Source organism: Pogoniulus pusillus, chromosome 2, assembly GCF_015220805.1.
Source record: "Pogoniulus pusillus isolate bPogPus1 chromosome 2, bPogPus1.pri, whole genome shotgun sequence".
NCBI classification, from domain to species: Eukaryota; Metazoa; Chordata; class Aves; order Piciformes; family Lybiidae; genus Pogoniulus; species Pogoniulus pusillus.
Genome location: NC_087265.1, coordinates 18118479 through 18145586, shown reverse-complemented (window position 1 = coordinate 18145586; position 27108 = coordinate 18118479). Strand labels below are relative to the sequence as shown.

The 27108-nt window shown below is 40.8% G+C and overlaps 1 protein-coding gene across 2 annotated transcripts in view; it reads right to left on the bottom strand.

Annotated features, from left to right (window-relative positions):
- Positions 1-27108, bottom strand: part of CNTNAP5 (contactin associated protein family member 5) — a 366715-nt gene that overhangs the window by 107414 nt on the left and 232193 nt on the right. The window contains exons 12-13 of one of the 2 annotated variants that reach the window (XM_064157679.1): positions 25609-25728; positions 7720-7917 (exon numbers count right to left, since the gene is read on the bottom strand). In XM_064157679.1, coding sequence (XP_064013749.1) covers positions 7720-7917; positions 25609-25728 — 318 coding nt within the window. Of the gene's footprint in view, positions 1-7719; positions 7921-25608; positions 25729-27108 lie in introns of both variants that reach the window. The other variant, XM_064157672.1, reaches the window with a different exon arrangement.

Sequence of the window (27108 nt, the reverse complement as noted above, 5' to 3'; positions counted from 1 at the left end):
AGGAAAAAAATATCACCTAAAGACATTCCTGTTTCTTTGATTTTGCTCTAGGACTGATCTTTTCTCAGTCCCTGTCTACACAAGTGTGCTATGAACTTGACAGACTGTCAGCCAAATATTGTAAAGCAAGCTACCCCTGCCACCGATACAGTTGTCACTGCACTAAGTCCCCGATATGGTAGATGTGAGGCAGCTTCCTAAATGTTAAGCCTTGGAACATGCCCATTGCTTCTAGAAAAATAAGCAAATTCAGACAGAGTTAAGGTTTTGTTCAATTAATAAAGTCTTTTCACACCTTTGAACACCTTGCATCAACAGCTTAATTAAATATGCATGTACACATAGGCACCAGTCCTTGTACACATACCCCTTTCCTAGGTATTACCTGATATACTCCACAAAGAAAAGTGTTGTGGAGGGCCTGTAAGCCCGAAAGCAGGCTTATTTATGCCTGCTCTGCCTGGACATGTCTCTCTGCCTGCACCAGGGGTAAATGAGCACAAAGGGGCACAACAGACCGGGGCCATAAAGTCAGTTGCCCAGGACATCTGACTGTGTAAGCCCCCACACGTCCAGCTCGTGTGTCCCTGGTGTAAGCCCATGTGATCCCCACATTTGGGATAGTCCAGGCAAGTACCTTTTGCCTAGTATGGTAAGGTTTGCTTGACTGCCAACCTGATTGGTCATTCGAGTGGCCAATGAGATCATTAACTCTCGGCCCACATTTAATAAATAGGGGTGCACAGGCTCACGTGCAGCCTTCCCCACATTACTTGCAGCTCCGCCACATTGTTTGCTTGCCTGCCTGCGTACTTCCTTGCAGCTTTATGCCTGCCTTTAGTCAGCATTAGACCTGTGCTCAGACTGCACAGAATCCTGCCTCTGCACCTGGAGATCCTGCCTGCGTACCCCTGGAGATAGCAGCCAGCAGGATCCAGCTGCACAAAGTCAGAGACTGCCATTTCCCCTGAAACCAGAGGATTTCAGCCTCAGTCCACAGGCAGAGACCCTGAAGAATTGGACACTTGCAATAGGCTGTGACGTATCTCTGGAGGGTGATTATTGATCAATCCAAATTGTGAGTAAATATTTGAATGCCTCTGTAATTTCTATTACCTCTGCCATAAAGCCGAAAACAGATTATAGTGTAAGATCCCAAGTGGCATTAAGCCACGGGGAAACTCTCTCTCTTTTGATAGTTTCAATATTTGCTAGTGTGGTGGAGGGTTGCCAAGCCCTCATTTGGACAGAATTGTGCCCCAAGGACCATCAATCGCAGGGTCAAAACCTTGCTCTGCCTGACCACTGCCGTTGCATGACTACAGCCCACGGCACCAGCCGCCGTTCCTAGATGTGGGAAAACTTCTCCCAGTGGGGCATGAGTTGTAAACATGAGACTTTGTTATGGGAAAAAGTCCTTGAGTTGGAAGGCACTGTGAGCACCTATGCACATCTGCTGGGGGCTCACCCTGCCAGCCCCGTGGGGTGGAACCAAAGGTTGTTTTTATAAGGAATAACCTATCTGTGCCTTACACATAACTTTGAGCCAATCTCTATTGTCCACTTGTGCCAGCCCCAGTATGGCTGGATACACCTCCTCTGAACACTATATAAGACACTGCATTACTTTAATAAAAGTGCACTGACCACAGCGCACTGCACCGTACTGCATTGCATTGCATCGCACCGCACTGATCGTACTGATCGACTCATCAGTGCCCCGATCCGCGTTTGGCCAGCCTCAGGACAGCCCAACACCCAGCTCAGCTTGTGCCCGTGGAAACTCAGACAATGCACCCTAATAACTCCTGAATTGTTCCAATCCACGATATTTGGGACCTTCAAACTGACTCCGGCCAGTGAGTAACTGAGAAACTCGATCTAAGCCAGAATAATCTCTCAAAAGCCTACCAGCGGCACTTTCAAGCCACAGACTCTCTTCCTAAATCCTTTCAAATCTTTGCTAAATTTCTAATTTGTTATACATAGATATTCTGTAATATAATCTTGCAACTGCAAACAAAGAACTTGTGTGGGGTAGCTGCAAATAAGTTTGGGGAAGGGGGATTCCTAGTGTACATAATATTAAATCTTTTAAACTCTTTAAAATTCGGCCTCATATTTCGTTCCCCCAAAACCCAGACAAACTCCTCCACAACAGCTAGTTATTAATAAGTTTCTGTAGATACATATTCCCATAATGTCTTCATAACCATGTAAAGAACAATTTAATGTTAAAGTTCAGTGGTTGGGGGTGGTGAGAGTTGAAATATTGGAAGTTAAAAAAAAATATATATTTTTATAAATTTCCTCTTGTGTTAATTAATTTCTTCCCTCCACCACAACCAGCATACGGGAAGAATACCTCATCCGCGATAAAAAGTAAGAGCCCCAAGGATTTAAATTTCTGATTCTTGGAATACAGGCAGTGTATTTACAGGTAGTCTAAGCATCCTGTTCACTCTAGTCTATCCTCCTAGCTTGTCTTGGTTTGTGCCTCTAAGGATAAGACAGTGCTAAAATGAGCAATGTTTTGTTAAGTGTGGATGACTTTGTTAATCAACGCAAACTGTCAGATTTGCGCTGGTTATGTGTCTGTGCAAAAGGCATGAAGTCACATGAGACCTGCAATTCCTGATCATAAATTATTAGTTCAATTTCCCAAAATCATGAGAAAGTCTTTGATAAACAAACATCTATTCAGATGTTCACAACCTGAAAATCTACCTGATGGCAGAGATATAAAAAAAAGTATTTCAGGGCAATTTAATTTTAGTTTTCAAAGACATGCTTGCAGCTAAGCTGTAGTAGGACAGTGAGGACTGATAAGGCTGTTCCAGACAGCAGGAGGTGGAGATGAGTAAACTCTTTTGCCAACTGCCAGATTGCATGTCTGACACGTCGTAGATGTAAATCCAAGTAACTGAATGAGGAGACTACCTTGAATCACACATGCTGGGGATGTGCCTATGTCTTCAGGGCAAGAGGCTGGAATAATTTTATGTAAGCCAAGAGCTTCCTTTGGTTTCTGTCTGAGGTACCCCAAAATGCCATGCTTGTCCTTTTGCCCAGGCACATGCCTGTTTTTTTTTATCTCTGCAAGTAAAAGCTATAAACCTGAAATTTGCTGGAGATTAACATTACGAATACAGAAGGAAAGAGAAATATTTTTATTGCTTGTCTGTGAAATATGATAGTGTTTAGATCCTAAAGACAAGAATTTTGGATGCTGGTGCTCAGATATTTCCATCATGTGTTCCATCTCCTCACAGAAAAAAAAAATGTCCATAACAGGAGGAACCTCAGAAACTGATTAATGCTTTTGTAGGAAGGAGAACTTTTATAGTTCTGTCAAGATCAGATATGCCTCTGAGAGATACCCTTCCCTCAAACACTCATCACTGGGACTCAGTTTGGGGGTAGTAATGAGTGGTGATATACAGCAGGCTGAATTAGGTCACGCATTGTTTCTTCCTGGCCTACGAATGCAGCATTGTCACCAATAGACCAATACACACCAATGCATTATATACTCATTTCTGAAAGGTCTGAAGCGTGGTTCATTAACTCTAATTACAAATTACGATACCCTGGAAAAAACAAAATAACATGAGTGCTTCAGGCATTCTAAAATCAAGGCCAAATCAAGAAAGAAAATCCAAGAGTTGTGATTTTTGTTCTGTGGCTCTGGCCCCAAATCATGCTCCTCCAAGTAACTTTGGGGCATAAATCACACAGGACTTCTGCAGTTACTCCATCAAAATGGCCAAAGGTTATTATTCACACTTGTTTAGGAATGGAAATTCTTTAAATCTTACAGTTCTAAGAGTCCTATAGTGTTCAGCACCACTGGATCTCAATATTATTCTATAATACAGTAGCAGTTCAATAATATCAATTAATAGAACAATTTAAGGCTTTGAAGGAAAATGTTGGACTTGATGATCTGTGAGGTCTCTTCCAACCTTGGTGATACTGTGATACTGTGATACTGTGATCTATAATCTATCTATAATAGTCAGCTAAGAATAAATTTATACCCATATAAATATACATGGTTGGATGTAATCTTAGAGGTCTTTTCCAATCAGAACAATTCTATGACTCTACAATTTCAAGAATTCATGTGATTTATTTTTGAGTATGTTCCATATCTTGCCAAACTTACATAGCCTGAGGCTATTGAGAAAGTTCAAGATGAAAATTCGTGCTACTTTGAGACAAATCAGCATAATTTAATGAGAGAAATTAAATTATAGGCTGTGAAAAGGAAACAATAGTGATGTCTACTTCACTCATAGGCTTGCTGAGATGTATGAAAACAAGAACACAAAACATAGCTAAGACAAAGCAGGAGAGTCGATGTGTGTGTGCCTCTGTCGCAGGGGATGTCCTGTGCTGCTTCTGTGTAACTAATCCTTCTGCTTTCTAACCACCCTTGCTGATACTCCAACCTGACCTTGCATGTAAGGCATACGCTGGGATAAGGTAGAGGGGTGGAAAGAAGGTGGAAGGGTGGTTGGGAGCCCCACCTGAGGACTTTGATTTCTGGGAGGAGTATTGTGTTTCTGTATTACTTTTAACGTGTATATTTCTGTTTATAGCTGTATATATTGTAAATATCTGCTTGTATATTGTACTAAGCTGTAAATACAAAGCTTAACTTCTATCTGGCTGAGTCTAGTCTGGGTGATTTCATAAGAGTGGGGGTGAGGGTAATCCCCAAATCATGACAAAAATTTAAACTACAATTAAAAATCATACAAAAGAAAGAAAAGTAAGAGGGAAAACTAAAGTGTCTGTCATTTGCATGGCACTGCATTTTTTTTTGTTTTTAATTTATCACATGAAGCTGTAGTGAAGAGCTACAGTTGCACAGTTCTTCGGTGCTCAACTGTCAGGAACACAGTGGTGCTGCAGGAGTTGCAAGAGCACAGGCTGGGCAGCTGGGCACTGTCCCCACCACTTTTTCCTTTGAGGAGTCAGTCACCATTTTGGAGAGGTGCCTGTTTGGAGTTGCCTGTTAGGAATCACCTTAGGCATTCTGCCAGATGTAGATGGCTTTAGTTCTGAAGCAGGATAGTTTATATACTGCCAATTTAAATGGGATTATTACTGCTGGGGTTTTGTTTTTGTGATGGCTTGTTTATTTTGGTGGGGTGCGGGGGGGGTGGTGTTTAGGTTGTTTTTTGTTTTGTTTGTCTGAGTTTGCTTTTTTGTTTTGTTTTGCTTTGTTGTTTTTTTTTTCTTGTTTGTTTAAAGGAAAATTTGATTTTGATCCTTAAGAAGTGTCTCTTGCATTATAGAAGGCATTACATACATGAGGTTCTTCATGTACGCATGAGGTTGCTCATGAGGCACTAAGTGTACCTTTCTGGATATGTACATCCAAGTGCTCACAGTAACATGTAGAAATAAATACATGCAGACCTGTGGCCTTCATCCTTAACTAAAAATATTTTGGAAATAATCAGTGTGTCATTATAGCTCATTAACGTGTCAAGTGTGGTGTGGGACACAGAAGACAGCAACACTGGAAGTATTTTTAAGCCATTAGCTCCCATTCCACATCAGCAGTTATGTCTGCATTTTGTTTTCCCTTTGTGCTAAAAAAAAATTTAAGAATTTTTTAATTCTTAAAAAAAATATTATCAACAGAAGCAGTTCTTGGCTAGTGATGTGGTTTTAGGGCAAGCTGCAGCTGAGCACCATGTGGCCCCATCCCCCACAGTAGGATGGAAAGGAGGAATTGGGAGCAGAATGCAAACCTCTGTGAGTTGAGGTAAGATGAATTTGATAGACTCATGGAATAATGAATTAATAAAAGAATAACAACTCTAGTAAAGAAGTAATACGTAAAATGAGTAATATAAAATGGGACACACTCACTTAACACTGTTGATGCTTTGTTGCCCATGCCAAACCACCAGATAACTGCCCAGATGATGCATCAGCATCTCTCTCCCAGCTCCCCACTTTATATAGTGAGCATGACTGGCTGCTCACCCAAAATTAAGTCCCCTTGCATTACACAGTGGACTTCTCCATCCTTCTGCATCATCCACCACATGCATTCAGGTCCTTGTGTAAAAGACAATCCCATGGATAGGTTTGCCTTTGCCTGAAGCAAGACTAAGCCAGACCATATTCCCTAATATATTCTTCATGTGCACTATGGACTTGAGCCCTTTCTACAGTACTTGGGAGTTTTGATTGGCAAGGCTAGTTTCACTGGCAGATGGCACTAGTTTGACTGGTGTGAACTAACCATGTGGATTGTGATAAACATTTTTCCCAATTTTCAAAGATCATATCCCCGTTAGTTTCAATGCAGTTTTTATCAGTTCATTGTAGCACTTGATTATCCTGGTGGCTGGTACATGGTAGGGAATATGATGCATCTACTCAGTGCCATGCTCTTCAGCCCAATCATCTGTGAGGCTATTTTGAAAATGAGTCTTATTGTTTGTCAGACTCAGTTCAGTTTACAATACACTTCCCTTTATACCTAGTTCAATACAGGGTTTGTGGTTTCTAAGTAATACTTTCCATTGCAGAAATTTTCAGAGCTTTTTTTGCTCACAAATTTACAAACTGGAAACTCCCTTGCAGATCTTCCATCAGAGGGCAGGCATTGCACACATATCCAAGAAGGCTGTGGTGGGCTGACACTGGCTGGACACTAGGTGCCCATCAAAGCTGTTTTATCACTCCTTCTTCTCAATTGTACAAGGTAAAGAAAATACAATGAGAGGCTCATGAGATAAGGCTGAGATAAGGATGTGGATAGATCACTTGCTGACTACCATCACAGGCAAAACAGACTTGACTTGGGGACAAACTAACCTACTGTCAATCATACCAGAGTAGGGGAATGAGAAAATTAAAACTAAATTCTAAAACAACTTTCCCCCTCCCTTCTTCCTGGACTCCACTTTCAATTTCTCTACCTCCATGAACTTCTCCAACATGAGTCCCCCCCATTGGCTACAGGTCTTCACAAAATGCTCCAGTGTGGGTCCCTTTCACAGGGTGCAGTCCTTCAGGAACAGACTGCTCCAACCCAGGTCCCCCACAAGTTCACAATGGGGCCCCCACTAGAGTGGGCTCATCTCCTCAGGACGGAAGCACAGGCTTTGAGCTGGGTTACAGCCTTCTTTGGGCATCCACCTGCTCTAGCATGGAGTACTCCATGGGCTGAAGGGAGATAGTCTACCTCACATGGTGACATGTGCTACAGGGGAATATTGCTCTAGCACCTGAAGCACCTCCTCCCTCTCTTTCCTCATTGACCTTGGTGTCTGCAGAGTTGTTTCTCTCACATATTCTTACCTTGCTCTTTGTCTGCAATTGCTGATTTGATTGGGTTTTTTTACTCCCCCATTCTTAAATATATTATCCCAGAGGCCCTACCACCATTGCTGGTGAGCTCAGCCTCAGCCAACAATGGATCTGGAGCAGCTTTTGGAGCCAGCTAGCACTGGTTCTGTCAGGCACAGGCGAAACCCCTAGCAGCTTCTCAGAGAAGACACCTCTGTAGACCAGCACTATCAAAACCCCAATATAATGTAAAAGACTTGTAACTCTATTCTGCATTGGTACTATTTATTTGTTGGTTAGTTTGTTTGTATTTTTTTCTTCCTTAGTCGCAGTGCAGACTGTACCTGCTGTATAGTCAATAAAAGCTAATAAGGAAAGATTTGGGATCATGGCACTTACTTGGAGTATTCAGGAGACGTGACTTTTTGCAATAGTAGGTTGCCTCCTGCTCACAGTACTCTGCATTGTTTATCATGGCTTCGAGCTGCTCTGCACTGCTGTTGTAGTTAAAGGACATGGTGTAGGGCTTCTCTGGATCAGCTGTTTGGACTCTGGTTAGCCTTGTATTGTTGTGCTGCACTGCAGTCCAGATCTTATCTTCTGTTAAGTGAAAAAAGAATGATCAGGAAGTTATCAGCAAAAAAACTTACAAGCAGGAAACAAACAAACAAACAAACAAAAAAACCCAAACAACTGACATCTAAAGCTTTTCTGCATTGTAGAACTCCAGGCTCCAAAATGTTTGCTCTTTGATGAAGACCTTTTACAGGTCAGCGCAGCCGCCAGAGGTGTTTCTCCTTGAAAAAAATCAAGAAAACACGACAAGCCTGTTAAGCTAGAGAGAAATGACAAGTTTCCCAGGAACAATGGGAGATCTTCAGTATCTTCTACTGCCAAGTACATGAAGAAAATTAGGTACCTTTCAGCTGGCTTTGGTCCTGAGAGAAATGACATAATACTACAGCTCATGGAGTAACATTCACCTTTTGCAAACATAGCCATACCTGAGAGCACAGCTCACGCTGATATAACACAAAATGGTAGTAGAGAACTGTGAGTGATGAGCTCACACAAACTCAGTACAAGCAGAAGCCATAAATTCTTATCAGAAAGCTGAGAGTGCATTCTTACCTCCTAGCTGGAAATCAGATCACTTATTTTACTCTGTTTGCAGATTTTTCTATATAAGTTGAATGATGCCTTGCTTGGATGATGGTACTGAACAATAAGTGACTCAGCATCTGTGGCTAACTGCAAACATTGACGCTTTTCCATGCTGGGGAGCTCATTCTGACCTCCTTCAATACATTTACTGGCAGAACAAGGGATTTTGTAGGTGACAGAAATAAGCATCTAGGCCTGAACACAACCCACACTGTAATAACCCATCTCATGACCAGCATCAGTGTTGGCATGATAACAAGAACATCACAATTAGAAGAAATTACCTTAGCAAGGAGGCTGTTTCCCAACTGGTTCTGGTGAGATAGCAATGGGCAAGATAACAAGGACAGCCTGAAAAGCCAATCTGCCAAACTGACCCATAATAAAAGGCAAACTCTTTAATGGGGATTAACAGGACTATGCACTGCACATGCTCCACAATGTTATTAAGAGCTACAATCAGTAAATTCCCTCTTTATCAAAGCCTCTACTTGCCTAGGTATGATACAAGATAGGATACACGGCAAAAAAATAAGGAAGCAAATTTTAATCATTTTTATGAGGAAGATTTCAGTCTTGCAGAAATTTAAGGATATTTACAGAGGAAGAAGAAAGATCCAGATAAGAAATTTCCATTTTGTTATTCATGCTTCAGCAGTGAAACCCTATATAATGCTGAACTGAATCTTTTCTAAACCAGTCTTAAAAGTGCATTTGAGTATTCAGGTAATTTTATCAGATTACTTTGTCTGCATTCTTGCACACATAAGGTTTCCAGTTGCTTTCCAATATCATGGCATGACAAACCCAGTAGCTCTGTGGACATTGCAATGCATTGGAATCAAAGTATTTTCTGTTGAACTACAAATATTCCACAGATTACTTCTAGTAGAACTGTAATAGGAGTATAAAAATCCTACATGGACTATCTATGCAAAGAAACTCGGGTAATCTAGCATATTTTCATTATGGAGGAAGTCAGATGACAGGCAAGTCACAACAGCTATCTAGAGACTACTTAAAGAGATCTGTTTCAAGACCTGGCTGCAAGTTAGGGAAAAATGACTCTTCCAGTAATGTATGACATTAACTGTAAGGACAGTAAACTGAGCAAATCATACATTCACTCACAACATTCTCATAATTTCTATGATAACAGATAGAAAGAGTAGATAGATCTGTAATTCCGTGCTTCTTACTGAGTCCAGGATGCTGACTATGGATCCTTTGAATTGGAGCCCAAAGAAACACTGCTGCAGTGTGTAGGTACCTTAAAAGCCAAAAACATCAAGATCTAGTAATTCAGAAGCAACAAAGGATTGCTAGGAAAAAAAATTATTAAAAGTAGCATAGCTCTTATGGGTTGGATTGGATCCCATCAGTAATCTTTTTTTTTTTTAAATCTATCCCCTCTTCCAGAACTTTGGAAGTAAAAAATTTTAATTGTATTTACAAAAGAAACTAAATATAAAAATAGAAAAGGTATTAAAAATGTACAAAGTATATTTATATAAATGTACAGCTTAACAACAGCACAGGCCCCCTGATGTCTCGTAATTCAGCTCTTTTATCCCCTCCTGGGGACAAAGGGTCCCAAAAGGCCATACAACTACACATGCTCTCTCTCCATCATTCCTGTGTCTTACAGAGTCCAAAATAAAGAAGCCACAAATTCAGAAGGAGAATAGCAAAGCCTGAACTGTCCCAAACCTCTGGAAAATTCTGTTTTCAGCTAAAATTTTATTCTCAAAATATACTAGTAGCCCAAACTTTCAAAAGTGCCTGAAATGTAATTAATTGACCTTTGAAATCAGAATGGACAAGCTACCAGTGAACATACCACTAGTGACAAGCACTCCTTTACAGATGTGTTGGACACGCTCTTTGACAAATGTTGTCCACATTACTGGACAATGCAACTTGTCTTTCTCTTATTTCTGTCTGTGACTGTTCATTAATTTTCAGTGGCCTTATCATTAGAGCTGCACTCAGCTGTCCCTCTGAGATCTGAAACTGACATTCAAGCACTGGTTTTTGGTTTTCTCCACAGGATTTTTTAGAAATAAGAAGCCAAGTGCAGATTTTCCATCCTCTAGTTTGTGAAGGGAAAGTAAAAACAAAGCAAGTTTCTTTCTCTACTCACAGTAATTGTGATTTAAAATGCAAGTGCGTCAGAAAAGAGAATTAAAAAAAAAAAAAAAAAAAAGGAAGGGAAGAATTTCAGACATAGTTCAGATATCTCCCAATCTATATGTCTGATCTGTTACACGTACTGATTTTACAGATCTGATCTGTGGTTTGCCAGTCACTTCAACAAATCCCTCTTTTCTCCATCTTTCAAGTAAAGCTTCTCAAAAAGCATGTATTTTTGTCTTTCTGATCTAGGGAAAGGAAAAGTCACTGCCATCAGCAAGCATACCTCTGGGACAGGAAAAGCTGCCTCCACTCAAAAGTTTGCTTCTTTTCCCTGTGACAACTGTCACAGAAAGAGCACAAAGAACAACACTGTCTGCTATATTTTTTATTTGAAAAAGAAACAAACATAAACCAAAACCCAAAAAAGCCAACAACCCAAAACCCCAACCCAACCAACAACAACAACAAAAAAAAAAAAAACAAACTGCCAAAGAAAAAAAATCAAAAACAAAAACAAAGCCACCAAAATCAGAACAATGAAAAATACTTCAAAAACTTGGGAGTCTGAAAGGAAGTCTTCAGACTACAAGGGTGACCCAACATATCAAAGATCACAGAATCACAGAAAACTTCCAGTTGGAATAGACCTCAAAGACCACCCAGTTCAACCTTCAAAATTATGAGGTCAACCCTCAGCTTTCTCTTCTCCAGACTGAACAACCCCAGCTTCCTCAGATGTTCTTCAGAAGCCACATGCTCCAGGCCCTTCACTGGACATGCTCCAGAACCTCCTGTAGCCTCTCACTACAGTCCTTCCTGTAGTGAAAGGCTCAGAACTGAACACAATACTTGAGGTGTGGCCTCATTATTGCTGAGTACAGGAGTATGATCACCTCCCTTTTCCTGGTGGCTGGTGTTTCTAATACATGCCAGGATGCAACTGGCTTTGTTGGTCACCTGGGCACACTGATGACTCATATTTAATCGACTGTCAACCAGAATCCTCAAGTCCCTCTCAGAGCTGCAGATTTCCAGCCACACATCCCCAAATCTGTAGCTTGCCATGGGGTTGTTGTGACCTAGGTGGAAGGAAGATGCAAGACCTGAAGAGCTGGCAACAGCAACATTGTAGAAAGAAAAGAAAGAGAAACATATTCAACCATTTCAGCCATGTTTCTTCCCACTTCCAAGGTGTGCTAGTTTGAAGCAGGCTAGATTACAGGTTTGTTGTAGTTTTTTTAAAGAGAGCTGACAGAGATTAAACTCTCAAATCAAATTGGAGAGAAAATACAGAATTATATTTAGAGAGAGAACACAGCAATAGACATTACAAAGCAATTACCATGGCAAACCCCCTTGAAGTTTCCCCCGTCCTCAAAAAAATAAATCTACACTCCCCAGTGCTCCAATTCTCCCCCCTCAACGCCTCCGCCATCCAAGAGGCCTACTGCTTACATGTTCCCGATAAATTGGCTCCTGCCACACACTCAGGGCAGGAGGAGGAGGAAAGGAGAGCGAACTCACCTTGTTGTCAGTCTATAAAGAGATAGCAGAATTATGGGATTGAATAGCAATCTTCTACTCCCAGATTTATATTTTTTTTAACCCTATGGCCTCAACCTGGGACATTCCACCCCTATATTCAATCCCATAATTCCTGCTCATCACTCTACTCTCCTAACTAGACACATATTCTCTATATAGTGAACAGTGCCATCCAAATCCTGCATCTTCCTGGTACTTCTCTTCAAATACATCTGGTGCTCAACACATCTGGACACAACTCTTCTCATCCAATGGGACTTCTTGGATGACATCAACTATCTAAAAGAAAGTCAGTAACAACTTGCACATACTTTAAACTCAAACTGTCTCAGTCCAAATCAAAACTCGCACTTGATCTTGCCACCCTCCTGCATTGCCCAGCATACATGTCCTGGACTTCCCCCACCAGGAAATAACCACCCCTTGGACAGGTTCTATCCCCACCCAAAGGCAGAAAACACCCATACAATTCTCCCAACAAATCCTTTTCACAAACAAAGGAACTCTATTCCCATCTGCATTGTGCTCAGCAGCACTCAACATCAAATAATGGACAGTCCCAGTCCATTCTCACTCAAATCTTTGCAGTCGGTGCATCCAAGCAACTGCCCACTGCAAAGTCTTAATTACTCATTGCAGATTTTCTTAGAGTCCTTCTTGGCACAATCTGGCTCAGCCCACAGTCATCTCAAGTCGTGTGTCTCCACCCCTGGGGCACACAAATGGGGCAACTAAGTCCAGTTCACTTCCATTCTTCAAGCTGTTGCTCCAGTTTGCTTCTCACGCGTGCAGGAGTGAAGATCCCTTTGTCACAGACGAATTCCATCTCTCTGTCACAGATGAGTTCCAGTATCTACAAGAGTCCCATGCTTCCACTTGTCTCTTGTACCAGGCCATCCACCACCGCTGAGGGTACAGTCCTGCAGTTCCTCCGTTATAGCTGCACAATCAGAAGTGAACCCCCACACCACCAGTCCGTGCCCTTATCTTCCTCCTCCAGTCTACTTCAAATTTATTTAACCCTTCCCAGTACCTCTCCCTCCACCTTCTCAACAGACAACTGAAGAGGAGGTTCTGGTGGTGGATGAGGAGCAGGTGGCAGAATAGGGAAGAAAACGGGATCAGTGCCGTTCACAGCAACCACTGCCTGACCAGGAGCGTCCATCCTCACCACTGCCTCACCAGCCATAGGAGGCGCTACTGTCAGGATACCCTTGCGGCTCGCCCTGCCGCTTGAGCTAGGCACCAGAGCTGCCGCTAATCCTGGCTGGCCACTCTGTGCAGAACCAGGCAGTGTGCTCGGCAAGCGGGGCAAACCCCCTCCCCCTCCCATGCTCGGTACCGCCAGTTCCGCCACTGTAAAGTTAAGACTGAGTCGCAGAGGGGGAAGGGAATCCTCATCGCCGCTCTCCGCATTTTCCCCAGCAGGACACACTCCCAATGCAGGCTCTCCATCTGCAGCCTCAGCCTGCCCGCACACGCTGTCTGTGCCGGGACAAGAAGGGTACCAAGGCACGGCCGTTCCTTCCGCAGCCACCAGCTCATCCCCTGAATAGGAGTGGCTGCGCTCAGCAAGAGGATGGCCACCACGGCCGTCAGCCCGCCACGGAGGACGGCGCTGCTTACGCCTGGAGCCATCTTCGAAGCGCTGCCTGGAGCTACGGGTCCAGGGGAGGCAACCGGCACGGCCGGAGCCGCCTACGTTTCCACTGCCCACATTTCCACCGGCCGCGGATTCCCATCAAGAGGGGAGAACTTACACAGGTTTGCCTGCTCCGCTCTCTCCCACCCCTCCAGCTCGCCCTGTGCAGGGCCGCTGGGCACCCTGCTGTGGGTCAGCAAGAGCCGTGGCCGCTTCAGGGGCGGGGGTCCCATAGCATCATCAACCACCTCAGACCTTTCAACTCGCTTCTCGCCGTTTCTCTTTCCCCGCTCCGCCACCCAAGAGGGGAGCAGCTCACTTCTCCCATTTTCCCTAAGTTCTAATTCTGTATTTTTCTCCAATTCAGTCATGCACAACCAACCATCTCGATTCCCCGTACGGGCCACCAAAATTCTGTCGTAGTTTTTTTAAAGAGAGCTGACAGAGATTAAACTCTCAAATCAAATTGGAGAGAAAATACAGCAATAGACATTACAAAGCAATTACCATGGCAAACTCCCTTGAAGTTTCCCCCGTCCTCAAAAAAATAAATCTACACTCCCCAGTGCTCCAATCCTCCCCCCCCCCAACACCTCTGCCATCCAAGAGGCCTACTACTTACATGTTCCCAATAAATTGGCTCCCGCCACACACTCGGGGCAGGAGGAGGAGGAGGAAAGGAGAGTGAACTGACCTTGTTGTCAGTCTATAAAGAGTTAGCACAATTATGGGATTGAATAACAATCTTCTAGTCCCAGGATATTTTTTTTTTTTAACCCTATAGCCTCAGCCTGGGACAAGGTTGTAAAAGGAAAACAATGGTGATGTCTACTTCGCTCACAGTCTTGCTGAACAAAAACCAAAAACATTAGATAGCACTCTCGCCGTTTTTCTCTCACTCTTGCTTGGGCTGCTGGCTGAGCAACATCTTACTCCCTAACCTCACCTTCCATTTGGCCTAACCCACTTTGCTTCTTAACCTCTTGGCCGAACCTCTATTCTTGTTTAGGACTGGGGTAAGGTTGAGAGGGGCAGGGGGAAGGTGCAGGGGTGGTTGAGAGCCCCTCCTGGGGACTCAGGTTTCTGGGAGGGGAGTTGTGCTTCTGTATTACCTTTTACCTTGTATATTTCTGTATATTTCTGTATATACTGTAAATATCTGCTTGTATATTGTGCTAGCTGTAAATAAATAGCTTCATTCATATTTCCAGAGCCGTCTGAGTATAGTCTGGGTAACTTCTAAAGTGTGGGGGGGCGGAGAACACCCAAACCTTCACACAAGGGAAAGAGTAAGTACTTCCATTTTAGAAAGAGGGGTGTGAGATATAGAGTGGCCCTATGAAACATGCATAAAGTCACACAAAACTTGTTAGAAGAGGACGAGATTGCATTCACATCACAGTAAAATAAACAGAAAAAAGTTTCTTTTTTCAAAAGGATATCCCTTTGTTTACATGTGGCAAGTGAGCCTAAAAAAATATTTCAATTTTAGTTTCAGACAGAGTGGAAGAGCTGATACTGCTCCCTCCTGCATCTCAGTTGAGAGTGAAGTAATTAACATCTGAAGGGCAGTCTTCAACCATTCCAAGACAAGAACAAGACCATGTGTACCTGCTTCTGTAGATCAAAAACTACCCAAAAATAATCTCAGTCTTTATTCTGAAGATCCTTACCATTCAGGTCAACTCTTGAGTTTTATTAAAGCACCATTTTCTCTACCTCAATCCTGGTAGAATTTAGAAAAAGACCATACTGCTTTCTAAAATTCACATGCAGAAGTTTATGTGGACCAGCATGTACTCTGAAGCTTCCTGAAAACAGTCTGTGAGCTTGCACTTCAAGTGTGCTTCAGGACCTAGCTTAGAAATACAGCTACGTTCTGGACATACGCACAGATCACTACAGCTAGAAAGCAGTGCAGCAGCTGCCTGCAACTTAGTTCCATGACTTGCATATGCTTTTGCAGAGGCATGCCTCTACATGGATTATGCATAAGGCTTTTGAAAATGGGGCTTCAAATACTGTTCCTCTTTCATAATATGAAGATTTTTTAAATTATTATTATTATTAAGATAAAATATTCTGGTTTGTTTTCATTATATTTTTAAGCAGTGACACTGTAATCATAGATGGACCTGAGTTGAGTGCCACTAGATCCTTCTAGCCATTTCCACATCTAGGAACTGTGAAATTAGCCAGATAAGGCTCTTTTCCTTTAATTCAACAAAGTAGTCATCATCATTTTTTTTACGTCTGTCCATATTATATGTTTTTTTCCCCTTGTTTACTCAATGTAATGAACTCTCTCTGTATTTGTGAATTTGTGATGAGAATGAAAAAGCTGTTCTCCAGGCAAAGGTCACAGTTTATTTATACCTTCTATCATTCCACTTTATCATTTTATTACTTTTTCAGCTTGGTAAAATTTTGAAAACCACACAAGCTGAAAGTCATTCAATACCCAGTAGGGGAGTGTAGCCACATCTTCCACTGCATAACCTGGAATAGTTACATGCAGCCTTGAAAAGTAGATTTCCTAAATACTTGTTAAATTGTTCCATAATTTAAAGGTGACAATGCTTTAATTTCAGGGAAATGCTACAGCTTTATGACCTCATAGTTTTATTTAATGGTCCAATTTAGGAGGATATTATGCTGTCTGTATTTGGTCCTAAGAGATGCTTTCACAGCATGGGACTGCAATGCATTCAGCACATTTTAGACCCTCTATTTGGCCTCACCCATAGTTCTATCATCTTGCTGGAAGCCTCCAAGTTGCTTTTGATGGCACACAAATTAAATTGTGGGAAATCAGAGCAGCTGGAAAACTGGTTTTCAATAAGTTCTGTGTTGTCTAATTCTCATTTTTATTCTTCAATTTGAAATATCTTTGTGGAGCATATTTCACCCATATAAACTGCATCACTCCTTTGTGATTTAGAAGGTTTGTCACAAAACAAGATTATTCACACTGATTAAATTACCAACAAGACAAACATACGGTAAATGCTATGTGAGAAAGAAAAATTGCTCTGAGAGCTCATGTGATGCATTTGTTTTATGGTGCTTCACATTGAATGCCAAATGTTATCCTGAAAGCTGTATCTATAACTACAAAAGTAACCACAGAAAAGACAGACTTTCCTTTTTGAACATTACACTACTTTAAGTTGTAGTGGTTAAGACAGTCACTCTAACATACATCCTTCAAAGAATATGAAAACACAATTTCTCATTACAAACAGCTTTAACTCACCATCTCCAAGGAGGTGTTTCCTGAGCCTTCTGTAAAACCTACCCATTTTTTTAATCTACTGTTTTTCCTGTCTGCTGGCAAACTCAACAATGTGTCTTTTAGCAGGTTGTATTGTGCTCATCAGCCCCCTCCTAGTTTATGATTCAGTCACTTTAAGTATGCCAAAGCATCTCCATGAAAACAATTCTGGGGTGGTTCCCGTTTCCCCAGTCCTATCCAGCTCACTCTCCAACGCTACTGGCAGATTACACCTGCAGGTGTGCATTCCCCTGGGATGCTCAAGCATGGAGCCATTCTCCATCTGTAAATCCCTCTTGACAGCAGGCAGCACTAGGAAAGCATCATGCCCCTAGGTGTAGAGACACGTTGCCCCTGTCCTGGCAGAGAGGGAAGTGCTGGGTTCCCAACTCTTTCACACCCCAGACATGAAGTTTGATCACTATGAGCCCACAGTTTGAGGCATCTTTGTCAGAAGAATGACCATGCCAGACTGTTCTTTTGTGTGAGAACAAGACATCTTGTCTGCAACGTTTTGCACCCTCATCCTTCATGTTGTGTTGAAGTCCAGGTATTATCCTGCCAGCCTGCTCCATGATAATACTCCATCTCCTTACTTCCTCTTATACAGAGTATCTACCTCAGGCACTAAAAAAAACCTGAAGCAACAGTCACTGAACTACCTCCTATTACAAAATGGACACTTCTTCACTATACTCAGATTTGTGATATCAGGGTAGTTCTCTCCAACTCAACCTCTTCATCTTACCACAAACTTCTGAGCACTGAAAATGTGTCAGGGCAGTGATTAAGTTGCAGCAACCCTTGATTAAAAGACAAGGTCTAAGAGAAAGTATCTACTGTGACATTCTCCTGTACTAAAACTTCCTTGTGGGGGCCCTCCTGTGTGACAGTGAAGAAGGCCTGCAGAACTTCTGATGTGATGCTCCTCAGAAACACAACAATATTGCTGTAAAAATAAAGGCAGCTGCTGACAGCTCAATGCATTTGACATAACATAAGAACTAGAGAATTTTCATTTTATGAAGTTCAGAAATACTTAATAAAAATTCAAACCAGAAATGCATAAACTGTCAGAACTACAGTGCCAGAGGACCTGCAGTGTTTGAGGGGATAAATTGTAAATCTTTAAAGGCTGTCTTTAATCTACAGTAGTAAATAATTCGTAAAGGATTCCCATTTGTTGTTTTCTCCAGTGATTAAGTCCATCACAATTACAGAGAGCAGGCTGCACTGAAAACAAGAAAAAAGAAAAAAAAAAGTCAAACAACAAACAAGAAAGACACTCCAACTTCCTTAGGAAGTTCAGAGCTGTAAAACCTTATCTAGTTCCTTTTCAGAACTGCAGGGAGTTTCACCACCTAAGTTCTTGTTCCACAGACAGGTGATAAAATCAGAATGCAGGGCAAAACAACTTCTTATCCTCCTTCTCTCTGTTATTGTCTCAGTCTAAGCAGCAGCAGTCCATCTTTCCACATGAAAGTCTGCCAAGCTCAGGGAAATGTAACAAGAGCTGAGTCACATGGTGAATTCTTCATCAGTTAAATTGCTATACAAAATAAAAGGAGATGATTTCTCATGAAAAAATCGATTCATAAGTTACATAAGGAAATTAACTGAGATCCATGTGTGGAAACAAAGGGAAAAGTGGATGCTGTGGACAGTAATACCACCAGCTCTATGATTATTTTGGACACACTGATGGTGATCCCTACTACAAGGACTCAGGTACAGCCAGCTCTGTTTTGTAGTACTATTTCTCTGTTACTCCAGTCTGCTGCTTGTTCCCAGTGAAGTGAGTGAGTTAAACCTCTATTGCATTTTCCTCAAATAGCTGATAAAATATTATATAATAAGAGGGACTATTCAGACACTTAAAGTATTTAGATACTTCAGTCATAAAAAAAAAAAAAAAACCCACAAAAAAACAACCAAACAAAAAACATCTAGAGGCAATTTATAAATCATAGCAAGTCTAACTTTGGCAATCTTCTTCACATCTTTCTAGAGCCCCTTTGTCACAGAGGGGTATCCCGCCACCTACGCTGGTTGTGGTGGAGGGAAGAAATTAATTGATGCAAGATATATATAATAAATATATAACATATATATTTATTAACTTCAATATTTTCAACTCTCGCCTCCCCCAACCACTGAACTTTAATATTAATATTTGTTCTACATGGGTCTGAAGACATTATGGGAATATATATCAAACATTAACTATTATAACAACTAGCAAACATTGAAACTATTAACAGAGAGAGTTTTCCCCATGGCTTAATGCCGCTTGGGGTCATATACTACTTGCCCAGCAAGAGTGGGCTGAAAGCTGTTTTTCTGCTCTATGGCAGAGATAATAGAAATTACAGAGGCATTAAATTATTTACTCACAATTCTGATTAATCAATAATCACCCTCTGGGGCTACGTCACAGCCTATGCCTAGTGTCCAATTCTTCAGTGTCTCTGCCTATGGACTTTGAGGCTGGAATCCTCTGGTTTCAGGGAAAATAAGAGTCTCTGACCTTATGCTGCTGAATTCTTCTGGATGCTATCTCCAGGGATAAGTAGGCAGGATCTCAGGTGCAGAGTCAGGATGCCGTGCTGTCTCAGCACTATGTAACGCTGGCTACTCAGGCTGATCATGTGCAGACAAGTGAGTCTGCTCCTGGCAACTTGTGGCAATGGCGCACACCAGGTAATCATAGCAAGGCAGGCATAAGTGAGCTCTGCAAGTATATATGCAGGCAAGCAAGCAATGTGCGGAAGCAAGCAAGTAAGCCTGTGCACCCCTATTTATTAAATGTGGGCCCATTGGCCACCAAAATGACCAATCAGGTTGGCAGTCAGCCAAACCTTACCATACGAGGCAAAAGCCATAGGCCTGGACTCCAAATATGGGAATCACATGGGCCCAGCACCAGGCAGGCACGAGCTGGGCATGTGGGGGCTTACACAATCAGGTGTCCTGGGCTACTGACTTTATGGCACTAGGTCTGTTGTGCCCCTTTGTGCTTGTTTACCTCTGGTGCAGGCAGAGAGACATGTCCAGGCAGGGCAAGGCATAAATAAGCCTATTTTAAGGCCTACAGGCCCTCCACAACACGCTTACTTTGAGATTTAAATGCAGTTTGTATAGAGCTTTCTGAGTTGGAGAAAATAAAGCTTTACATTTCTTGCATCAGGAAAAATAGGAAATATTTGCATTTTGAGAGGATACTGCAAACCAGAGATGATCTGCAAAAAAAGACCTATCTTTTTGTTCATTAATGAATTTTTCATTATAGTTGTTTAAAAATCAGACCTTAGACTTGCAGCAAGACCTTGCATAAGGATTCATTCTGCACGTGGAGGAGAAATATGTAAGAAAACAAAGCAAAACAACCAACAAAAAAATGACAACCTATTTGAGGACATGAAAAATATTTGTCAAAGATAAAATTAACCATTGATCTAGTTATGGCAATTTCTAAACATTATTGATTTGATAGCTCAAGATCTGCACGCAGTAAAACAGCATCAGTAAAGAAGTACAGGGACAGAATGACTCAAGCAAATCTTGCAGCTATCAAGGGTAAAATTCACTGTGGAGGAGACGAGGAAAGGTTACTAACAAACACTTTCTGTACAAGACAGCAAAACAAGCACATGAATGTAGATTGCATGTCTATAGACTGTGGAGAATATGATTATTAGCATTACTCTAGACAGATCAATAGATTTCTAAGCAATAAGAGAAAAATAATAAGCTTCATGATGATAGAAAGACTGTCAGGCTATCAGTTCAGAGGGTCCATTAAATCTTTTATCTATTGATTACTATCAGCCACTTCAGTGGGATGTGAAGATTAGTTCTATTGGGCTAATTATCAAATAATCAGCCTATAAACAATATTTCTTTCACCGTGCTGGTGGCTGTTCATTACTCCAAAGCATGAAAGTATACATTCCTTCTGTACTTCATGCACAACAGTGCGGGTGTAGAATGCTATGAATGACGGGAGAATCCTGGTAAAACAAGCAGAGGTAGTTCACTTTCCTGTGTAGATGATCCTGGAAGCAGTCCAGCTATGTTCTTATGGTGCTGAATGCAATCATCCCAAATTAATAATCCCTGAATGGACCCACACAAAATACTCATGGTGCCTGAAAACATCCATCAATATACTGTCATGGTTTGGACCCAGGTATCTAGTTCGCTTCCCTCACACACCTGTGTATTTGATGTGGTTTCCTCACTGTTTTTTTCAAATTGACATTTTTTTTTGTAGAAGTGATATTTTGTGTATAATGGGGATGCAAGGTGAAGAAAACATTATGTTAATAAGGTGCAGTCTTTATTTTTTAATCTAGTTTTGAATTTGTTGTCTTTCACTGTCATTGAACTGTTTCTCTACTCCTATTGCAAAAAAATGCTACTGAATATTGTCTCTGTTAATAAAGCCCATTCACTTCGGGTCATCCCAATCTAAACAGCCCTGGATTATTTATTTCTAACCTCTCTTTGAAGAAATACCTTTCTATGCCTTTAATTACATACATTACTGTTCCTGACAACCTTCTGTTTCAACAACATATTTTACTTTTACTAGAAATAAACAGCCTTTCTGAAAAGTCCTTCCAAAGAACAGCACACACTCTTCCCTCTTCCTGACCAACTTAAATAATAGCATGTCACCTACAATTTTTGTCACCTTGATTTTTCAGACACTCCTCTAGACAATGAATAAATACATTTATCTATTCTGGTGTTAGTAGATATCCTGTGACAGTCTAGTGCTAAATGTCTTGCCATGCTGAAATTTGGCTTCATATTTTTTAATACATTATTTCTCTTTTTTTCTCCCTGCAAAAATTCCCTTTCCTTATTTCTCTCTCTCTCTTTGTCTTTGTAAAATTGTCCAATTCTCTCTCAACACACAAAACTGCAAATTTCTAGTTACTGCAGAATTTTTATACAGCAGTGGGCTGTTAAAGTTGACAGGGTGCAACTAAATCACTGGAACCACAGACACAATAAATTAACTTGGAATGTTGATACCTCCCATATCCACATCACTTACTGTATGCCTATGACCAGACATCAGTATGTGAGAAAGTTGGTGTTAATCTGCCCCAGCCAACAACTGGCTACAAAACCACATCATTATCTGTGTAATTACATAGGAGACAAATAGAAAAAAAAATAAACAGATGTAAGAGAACACTGAGGAACAACACTGTTCTCTAAAAGCAGTGATGGTGCTCATTTCTGATGAACCAATTCTTTTTTTGAATTCAGCCTTCACAGGTTCAAGGCAATGACATCTGTAATTCCCAGAAATCATTAGCTCACTGCACTTCTACTCGTAAAAGTACTGAGTCATTTCCCCAGATTTTCCATTACACCTCTGAATTCTTCAGCCTGAACACATCTTGGGCATAAAGAGGTCACTGTTTCTTGAACTATATACAAAAAGAACTGTCACTCTGAATAAAGCTTCATTTAGCCCAGAACCCCATCTCTGCCCTCAAGGGTGAATAGACACCCAGAGAATTGAGGGAAGGCAAAAGGTTGTCCTGGAACTCATTCCTATTTTGCAATAATCTTTGCCTCATGGGTCTCTGAGCTACCAGCTGCAAGTACTAACTTTTTAGCTAGCAGGTCAAGGAAAGTGATTCTTGCTGCTCTATTCTTATCTAGTGAGACCTCACCTGAAGTTCCATGTCCAGTTCTGGAGTCCAAGGTACAAGAAGGATATGAACCTGTTGGACTGGATCCAGAGGAGGGCCACAAAAATGATCAGAGGGCTGGAACACCTCTTCTGTGATGAAGGGCAGAGAATGTTTGGGTTATTCAGCGTGGAGCACAGAAGGCTCTAGGAAGACCTTCTTGTTGCTTTTCAGTACTTAAAAAGGGGCCTGTAAGAAAAACGTGGACAGACTTTTTTTTTTATATCTAAGGTCTGTTGCAACAGAACAATTGGTAATGGTTTTAAACTAAGAAAGGGTAGATTTGGACTAGATATGAGGAAGATTTTTTACAATGAGGATGGTGAAACACTGGCACATGTGGCCCAAAGAGCTGGTAGAAGCCTCATCCCTGGAAACATCCAAGGTCAGATTGAATGAAGCTGTCTGTAGCCTGATCTAGTTAAGGATGTCCCTGCTCACTGTGGGTGGGCTGGACTAGATGAACTTTAAAGGTCCCTCCCAACTCAAATAATTCCATAATTTTATGAATTAAATATTCTCATTTAATTGCACCTTCTGCATCTATGAGACAAAATTAGGGCCTTTTCCAGCCTGCGTATTCACTCTCTGTTGATACACTGGTGTCATTGATGCCCTGCGGTAGTTAAGTTTCAAGTTGAATTATTAATTGCATTAGAAAAAAAGAGAAGAAAAAACTCTTAAATCTTACTATTTAATAATTTAACTGTCCTTTGGCTCCTATATGATGAAACAGAATCAATCTCCATTTGCTTTCTCTATGTCACGTACTACATGTACTGTCTCCATACCTTCCTGTAATAGTTCCTTTCATCACCTTTTTAATTTGTTTAGATTCTGAATACATTAAACCCATTCATGCATCTGACTGTCTACCTTTTTTTTTTTATTCACTGGAGGTGTGATATGTATTTAAGTCACTGAACTGTAAAAAAAAAAAAAGTGACTTTTTTCTTTCTCTGTTTTCTGCATTTCCTCTTATAACAACATAGTTTTTTCCTCGCCTGATTATTGATGCTTCCTGAAAACTGCAGAAGCGTTATTCAGAAAGACTAACAAATTCAGAATCCATCCCTGTGTACACAGAATTATTTCTTCCATACTTTGCACATCTATTACTAGGATGTTTTGGGTTGTTTTGGTTTTTTTTTTTTTTTGCAACAATAAGGTACGTTTGCAGAGAGACAAGAAGCTCTTGTGATTAAGGCACCCAAACCATATTTAGATGACACGGAAGCATAACACAAATGTACCTCAAACTCTCTGGATAACTGTGAAATTGTTCATTTCTTTCTGTGTCTCAGTCCTCTTTTATGCAACAGGAATAATGACTTTCCCCCACCCCAAATGAGACATCTAGGGGAAAAGAAGAAATAAAAAAAACAAAAGGTTTTCCAGGCTAGAGGATTCTGACAGTTTTTCTATCTTCACTTTTCTTGTAACCAAAATAAAATAAGAATGTCAGCAAGTTCGTCACCAATAGAATGTAAATTAGGTATATGCCTTCTGGATTTCTGCCAGATAAAATTTGAGGAAAGCAGATGCTTTCTGCAAGGAGTTTGTAAAAATCCTATGTTTTCAGCAGAGAAAAAAAGCACTGACAATGTTTTGATCACACATATTTATATGATAAATAATAAAAATAAGCACATTTCCCATACTGGAGATCAAGGCAGGATATTCAGACAGAAATGTGAAACTCTGTTTCAATTACTATGAGACTCAACAACAGTGATGGAGACACATCTCATTAAATATTTGTTACACTTGAATAAAAAAAATACTTAATAATTAACCATTGTGCATTTAATTAACATAATGATAGCCCAATTAAATCCAAATTAAATTTTAATTTGAGACACTTTAAGTACAAGGAAATTAAGGATAAAATACGAATATCCCAATTCCTTAGTTTTCAGGACTGTCGAGGTGATATGTGACAAAGTAGATCAACCTGAATTAACAATTTATAATGGGTAACAAATGTTCTTTCGTCCACATCTGGCCACAGGAAGCAAAAAAACCCCAAACATTAAATAGTAGACAGTCTAGGAAATTTCTTCCCCATTACAAAAATAAAAAGCAGAAATGATGCTCAGCCATCTACTCTACTCCACTCCACAACAAAGGCTGTGTAATCTTTTCTTATACCGTTGCATGACAGTCTGATATGCAAAATGGGATCTGCTTAAGGGGAGCGTTTACCAGACAAGTACATTCATTTGAAACACTTCTTATTTTAAAACTACAGAACTGTAATGCTGAAAGGTCTCAGCTATCAAGTCACCTGGCCAAGCTCTTGCTCCACTACCTGTCTCTTTGGTGTCCCTCCTCTTAACAGTCTTCTGCTCCATACAGATACTCAGGACAATCAAGATTTCTATTTTCTGTGACATCAAAGGCATCAGTCATACCAGGAGACTGCTTAAGTAAGGCTGGAAGTGTTTACAGATAACTCAGTGAAAGGAGTTTCATAATCATTACCAGTTCTAGTATTCTAGTAAAGCAGATAAACAAAAGAAGATTTGAATTCTAAGCTTCCTCATATTCAGTGAAAAGCATAAACATCTTATTAAAAGTTATGATATTACACCTCTATAAGGTGTAAATACCACTTAGCAACAGTGGAAGTCTTTCAAACCTGGTTTGAAAATCACATTTACACCATATTTAAGGAAACACCTCAGAGTCAAAACTGAGCTACTACCAGTTCTCCACTAACAAGAGACCTACAGTTGTGCTGTCTTCTTAGCAACACAAATGAGTAAAGTAAGAGCTGACATAAAGCATCAAAGACAAGGTAAGGTCATTACCTGTTATATTGCAAAAGACACGGAGTGGTGCAAGTGGTCCGCTTCCATCAGAATCGATGTAGAAGAAACCTGATGTCTTCCCTTGGTGTCGGTAAGCCTCACAAGATTGTTCATAGATAGCTTTAAAAGAGAGTGGTTGTGTCAAAAACAAGGAGAAAACAGACACATATGTTTTATACATGAGTACTGCTTCAGTCACCATCATAAAATAAACCAGTGGTTCACTGCTGTTCAGCATGTGAAGAATTTACTGCATTTGAACTCAAGTCCATGCTCTAAATTACATATGTATTTAACTGTTTCCTCACACTTCACATATGCTGGCTTTAGAGATGCATTTACCTTATTTTGGACTCATGATTTGCAGAGCAAGTGCAGAGAGAACATTAGTTCAACACTTCTGAAATGCAGTCCGAGCACCTCCTGCAGAAGGCAGCAATTGATCTGCACCAGCAGGAAGCAGCTTCTCATTCCCATTCCTGTGCAAACAGACTCACATCCCCCCTTTCCCTTCATATTTAAAAGTAGTTTCTCTAATGAAAGAGAGTTCAGAAAGGCTTAAATGGTCAGCCCGAAGTAGCCTTGTCTGTTATTCTGAAGAATGCTGTAGAGATAGTACATCACTCGGATTTTAATGAAATGTGAACATTTCTTCACTTCTCCCAGAAAAGCAGAACCATAATCTGATGACAAACTGGTTATGAATTAGGAGTCCCACCAGTCAATTACTTGTACCACTCAAGCACATATGCTTTCCCCTTGTACAGTTCTCTCCTGACCAGACATGTTTAGCAGGCAGAACACTGCTAAGTGCTAAATATGCACAGCATTACCCTTCCTGGAGTTAGAAGCTGCTTAAGGTATTCAGCACCTGGTGAGACAGTGCTTTAATTAGTACCTATCCTATAATAAATAGAATTAAGAATGGGTCTTCCTAGCAGTCATTAGCCTGATGTAGAAAGCACTGTAGGAGTCTAGAAGATCTCTAATTCCTCCTCTGATAGCTGGCCCAAAGTACATGTTAAATGCAAATAAGGTAAAATCCCCAAACCAGAACCTATTTTTCCAGTATTCAGAACCTGAGGACCTATAAGAGGGTCCCTCAGCCACCAAAGTGCTGACAAATGCAACTGGGATATGGAGGGTCAGGAGAGAGACCATAACAGGTGATTAAGTAAGCAATCAAGGAAGCACAGTTTGATCAATTTGCAAAGTTCTCAAACTGCAGTTCACTTAGTGAATTTGCTGTCATCATCATTACAGGACACTCTTCTCTTGTCTCATTAGGGACTATGCTGATTTTTTTCCTTTGAATTGTTTTCAGAGTATTTTTATAGACAAATGACAGTCCAGTGGGCAGCAATGTAAAACTGGTAGGTTGTCAATGAACTGGAACAGCTAGAAACTCATCACAAACTATTTCAAACTAAGTATTTTGCTCCTTCTTGACTGCCAATTTGGCTGGAGGCCAGATCTACTTTTTTTCAAATAAGTAACAAA